The 5,851-nt window shown below is 43.5% G+C and overlaps 1 protein-coding gene across 1 annotated transcript in view; it reads left to right on the top strand.

Annotated features, from left to right (window-relative positions):
• The window catches only part of Pola1 (DNA polymerase alpha 1, catalytic subunit), a 329,968-nt gene extending 326,831 nt beyond the window's left edge, over positions 1-3,137 (top strand). The window contains exon 37 of the mRNA XM_041639492.1: positions 2,109-3,137. Coding sequence (XP_041495426.1) covers positions 2,109-2,254 — 146 coding nt within the window. The 3' untranslated portion in view covers positions 2,255-3,137. The remainder of the gene's footprint in view (positions 1-2,108) is intronic.
• The last annotated feature ends 2,714 nt before the right edge of the window (positions 3,138-5,851 follow it).

The raw sequence follows: 5,851 nt of genomic DNA, 5'->3' as shown, positions 1-5,851 counted from the left end.
TCTGACTGCAGCTCCACTTGGGATAATGTCATTAAAAACTAGAACAACAAAAGGAGGCAGGAGTTTACTGACCATGTTAACTGACTTCCACCATTTAACATCCGTATTGTCTCTTAAGTTCTAAAGTGGTAGGTGTAGTATTGACAGAAACAGGGTAACGGTTTAATGGGGTGCCTAACATGGATGGCTCCACTACCCAAAAAAGGAAGAGAAAAACTGAACAAGTGACTCCTTGCCCTCCAAGCTCCTGTGATATGGCCTGACAGCTCATCCAGTTCTGTTTCCTAGAAGACCTTCCATATGCTATTGATTAAGCTCTCATTGGGGAAGCAAGTGGGAGCTTTTATCTGCATTTCTGACTGCCAGGAAACAGTGTCTGGGCTGTATTGACCAGCTATGGGATATGCTGGCCATCACGGTTGTCTTTTACGAAGAAGCAAGCCCAGTGACGCTGGTTGTCATTCTAACTCTGCTGTGTGGCAGCGTAAATAGTCCCCTTTCTAACCAACCTAGTGAGAAAAGTCAATATCCCATCAGCAGAGGAGGTAAACACATCAGGAGCTATGTCCTCTCCCTTCCTCCCCTGCTCTGTATTACCACAGCTCATTAAATGTGCTCTCCCCAGTCATCAGATGCATTTGTGTCATTCACATGCACAGGGTTGCAGGCCTGTGGTTCTGGCCTGCCAGGAGGCAGGCACGTTGGTTGGGGCCTTTGTTGTATATCGCCAGACTCCGATAATTAGAACTTTCAAATTGTCTTTGTATAGTCAGCTAACGATGTACCCCCCCTTTCCCCACTTCTTTTCCCGCCCCCTTTGGGCATTTAAATCTTCAACAAAACTTCTTATGATTGTTTTTGGAAGGGCATTGGTGTAACTAGAAAAGGTTGTGAACAAATGTGAATGTGTAGCTAAGGAACAAAAATCTTGAGGCTGAGTTTTCATTTTCCAGGGTTTTGAGGGCTTTATTAGCTCTCTGTTGTTTGAGCAGGGTTTTGCTTACTTTGATGGATGTGTTCCCACATCTGTGTTTCCTTCCTGATCCTTTTGTATTCTGAGGTGCTGGGAAGCTTTGTCCCCCACCCCAAGCACCTTGGCACAGGCAGTATCCTGGGCCCTTTACCTTGGAAATAGCTGATTTCTAGGCCTTGCTTTCAGTCTTGAACAACAAGCAGTGGCATAAAAGGGGTCACAAAAGTGACCTCCTACAACTGTTAGTTGGGGGTTCTGCCTACCTGAATTTCCAGATCCGTATTTCTAAGGACTTGTTTTGTGACCTTACCCAGTTTCCTCAGCTACAAAACTTTCCAAAACATTTCATGATGTTCTCGAGCAGCTTTGAACAAAGACCATCCAGGGAAGGAATGATCCCCCCAAAAGATCAAACTTCAAACACAACAGCACCGCTGCTCCTTTTGAAGAACAAAATGCAAAAGTAGCAGACACTGTGGAATGGAGAATGCGGGAAGGGAGTCATTGCTCTGGATGATAGAACCATCCTCAGAATAGGAAGGCCAGGAATGGATAAGAAAAAAGAGCTGGGCACACAGGTGGGGACACTGGATCAGAGTTGTCACGGGGTGGACATAAAGAAAGGTTGACAAAGGACAGCTGGACCTCCAGGCAGCTCTCCTCTCCTTTCAGTAAAGATCTTGTTTAAGAAAATGGGAAGGTGAGGGAATTAGAAGAAACTGTGCAGTCTAACTATATGGGGCAGTGTGGTTTGGGAGGCACTAGGGAATATAGCTTCCTACTGCAGTGCACACACATACTCAACAGCTCAGTGAGACTGGTGTCTCACAGTGCCACTCATCTCGCCTACTACACATGGACATGCACCTGCAGTTCACATCAATAGAGGGGGCCTGACCTGGTGTGTCCTCCTGGCAGTGAGGGTCTGAAAAGAGCCGACTCAGGCTTTCACAGAAGATTCTGAAATACCTCAAGCTTTGAACTGTCCCCAAAGTGGACAGAACACCAACAGGCCCATTAGGGCATTAGAGGCATGGGATTGCAACCAAAACATGCACCCCTTCTCTGGAAAGAAATAGTGTCTTTGAAGAAACTCTCTGAGACTTCTAATCCTTTTATTTTTATTTCACTTTAGATAAATTGAAGAAGCAGTTTTTAACCCCCAAAGTTCTTCAGGACTACAGAAAAGTCAAGAATATAGCAGAACAGTTCTTGTCCTGGAGTGGCTACTCTGAAGTGAACCTCAGCAAGCTCTTCGGCAATTATGCTGGGAAGTACTGAGAGACCCAGGAACCAGCAAGGAGGCCAGCTGCCGAATCTCAGCTTCTGGGGGCCTCCACTTGCCTGAACTGTTTCACCAGTACCTTGCTTTTCTTTCAAGGATTGCATGTTGTGTTCATGTAGATGTGGATCAGGATGGGAGTATAAAAATATTTAACCTGCCAAACAGTCTTCATAGCACAATATGCCACCGAACCCTTTCCCAAGTACCTGAAGACCAGTCTTATTGGGGACTGGGTTTCCCCAGGGCAGAAATTGCTACTTTAATCAAGAGTAGCAGAGACCTAAGTTACCTTAAATTTACCCTGAGGCTGTAGCAAAGACACCCCCAAAAAGAATTTTTTGGAGTCTAGTGGGAGTTCTAACATTTTACTTTTTCACGTCACCTAAATACAGTCTGTATCAAAATACTTGTTCAGAAACTGTCTCCAAGTATGGCTGTTTTCAGTGCTCTTTTTCACATAAGTGGGGTGGGGGCGGGGGGGTGGATTCAGAAACTTTGCACTTACTAAATAGATTACACAGAACATGTTTGCTTATCGAATTGTTCAAAGTCCAACACTGAGCAGGTGTCTCATGCTCACATTCCTTATATTTCCCTTTATATACACTGTTCAGAGTGAAGATTTATACAATAGGAAAGCACATTTTAAATACTCTGTCCTCACATTTCACAGAGATCATGGTGAGACTGCTGTGAGGATGCCTATGTTACATTCAGAAGAATGGGAGGCAGCTAACAGGACCTGGGGCTTGCTATGGTCCATCAGTTCTCTTTGCCATCAATAAGCTGTATTTCAATATGGCAACGTTAGAAGACTTACGGATTTGCTTTTCTTAGAAGGGAAAATGCATTGTGTTTTGTACTTCAGAATAAAGTTTTCTAAAGGGAAACCAGTTGTAGTGATTTTTTTTTAATTGGGTGCAATTTAAAGTTGACAGCAAGGAATAAAAGCTTGATTGAAGACCATTCTCTTCCCCAACCTTGCCTCGCTTTCTTTCATAACAGCCTGAATCAACCCAATTCAAAGATGCTGAGCAAGATGTCTGGATATTCGAAGCATCAAGAAGTTCTGTGAACTTTGAGTCCTTTAATATATTAAGCATGGAGAGGACTGGGGTTATTGGTTCTTGATCCAGAAAGACAGAGAAAGCAGAGGGTGGAGGGACACTAAACCAAGAGACAAGCTGATGGCTGCTGCGAGTGAGGCATTCCACATAGAGGCCCCCTAAGGAAGAAACACTTGGTAAGCAGGAGATGTAAAGAAATACTTGTTAAAAAGTCTTTTGTCTGGCTTTTGCCGTCTCTTTTCTCTTTCTCCTCTTTCTCTTACACTCAGAATTGAAGTAGAAACACTAGGTTTGGGGCCCTGACAGTTAATTGGCACTAAAAGCACTTCAGCTCGTCACAAGTTAGAGCAGGCAAGTTGCTTTAGGAAACAAAAGGATTCATGTGCTCTTATCATTCCTGGTCTGCTTCTGATAATTGCTATTAAAATCGGAGGCCAGTTCACCAGTGTGTGTGTGTCCAGAGCTTGTGCCCTCAGCTTTCTGAAAAGAAGGTATATTTTCCTTGCTTTCTGGAGGCTATGATTATATTCAATATAAATGAAATAATCCTTAACTTGGTCTTCAAGAAGCCACAAAAGACTCAACTTATTACTTTATTTCTTGCCTCTACCTTGTGTCTATAATCACTTTACGGATAGGAACTATTTCTATAGAAAATCAGACATTTTGGCAAGTAGTGATGGCACATATCTGTAATCTCTGCACTCTACAGGTGGCCATAGAATTGCCATAAATCCAAGTCCAGCTTGGTCTACATAGAAAGTTCCAGAACACCTAGGGACTCTTTGTCTAAAAACAAACTAAATGTAAATAAAAACCATTTTGAAGTACACTTGCAGAAAATGGCCAATGACAGCAGTTAGCATTTTCTTACTAGGATCTCTTACCTAGTGTAGGCTTTAACTGCAGGTGCCTGAAGGATTCCAGAATTATGGAAAGTTGGACTTGCAAGTTGAAGAATTACAGTGGATACTTGTTGGAAGGCAGGAATATTGCCCACTCACTTTTCTCAGGAGGGTCTCTATTCCTTGACATGCCTTGATTGATGGCACACTGAGTAGAATTGGTTCAGAAATGCCGCCCATCCCTGTCTCCATGGGCTCCCTGGCACCAGCCTGAAGCTCAAATGCTGAAAGAATGAATAGAGAGCCAACTGCACACACTAGGGAATATAAGGGGCAGCCTACAGGGGGCAGTAGTGGTGCTGAGAGGGGCAGAGCCCAGGGTAGGTCTTATGATCTAGTGTTCAGAGAAGCCAGGAATCTAAATATTTAATAAATGTTTTCTGTTCTTTAAGCCTTGACAATTTTTAAATTTTTATTTATTTTAGCTTTTCAAGACAGGGTTTCTCTGCAGAGCCCTGGCTGACCTGGAACTCACTGGTAAAGACCAGGCCTCAAACTCAGATATTCATCTGCCTCTGCTTGAATTAAAGACATGAGCCACCATACCTGGCTGGCAAATGGATTTTGTTGTTGTTGTTGTTTTGGTTTTTAAAAAGGAATTTGTGTGCTTTGGTGTCTTGCTTGAATGGGGGTGTTGGGTACCCTGGATCTGGAGTTAAAGACAGCAGTGAGCTGCCATGAAGGTGGTGAAAATTGAACCCAAGACCTCTAGAAGAACAGCCAGTGCTCTTAACCTCTGAGCCATCTCTAGCCCCATTTGTATTTTGTTTGTTTTTGTTTTTTAAAGATTGTTAAACCTCTGGGCTAAAGCTACTGGAATTAGTTGGGAACTGGTACCCTAATGGGTCCTGCTCTGCTCAGCACTTGTTCAGTTTAATGTAGGAACTAGGTTGGACCTGCTGCTACTGCACATGCTTACAAGCTTCCCTTCCTACAGAGGTCCCACGTACAAAGGTTATAGGGAAGGCCAGAATTTGAAAGTTCACAGAGAATGCCCAAAACTATTCTCATTTGTCAACTACAATATGGATAAAGTCAGTTATGTGACAGGTGCCCAGGCTGTGAGGGACTGATCAGGGTTTCCAGATGGGGGTTCCGGATGAGGAAGGCCAGTTGCCTTTAACCACTACCCCACTTCTCCATCCCTTGCCACCAGTGAGCCCCCTAAGACACTTTCAAGCACACTGTTTAATATGAGTTTGGCAGGAGATACAAAGACAAGGAAACTAAAAAGAGATTTCCATCTGTGTCAGGGTTTTATGAAAAGCATCAAGCCCAGCAACCTGGACCCCTCACTTCAATGCTACTCAGGGCTCCTGATCAAAACTTAAATCCATCCATCCACCTTTCTCTTTCTCTCTTCTTTCTTACCCCTCCTCCCCTCTCCCTTTCCTCCCACCTCTGTCCTCTTTCTCCTCACCTAAATATTTCTTAATTGAACAGTTTGTGGCAGAGCTTCCTTATAGCAGTTTAATAGATTAACTCATCTGAGCCAGCTTCAAATTTCAGATTAAAATTCCTTCATCCCGAAGGCAGCATTATCAGGTTGTTGGAGGCTGTTTTCAAACCTTGGTTTTGAATAGCAGCGGCTCTGCATTAATTTAACCACTAAGCTAATAAG

This window comes from Microtus oregoni, unplaced genomic scaffold, assembly GCF_018167655.1.
Source record: "Microtus oregoni isolate MIOR12 unplaced genomic scaffold, Mior012 000059F_ref0000304, whole genome shotgun sequence".
In the NCBI taxonomy this organism is placed as follows: Eukaryota; Metazoa; Chordata; class Mammalia; order Rodentia; family Cricetidae; genus Microtus; species Microtus oregoni.
This window is presented reverse-complemented; position numbering and strand designations above follow the sequence as displayed.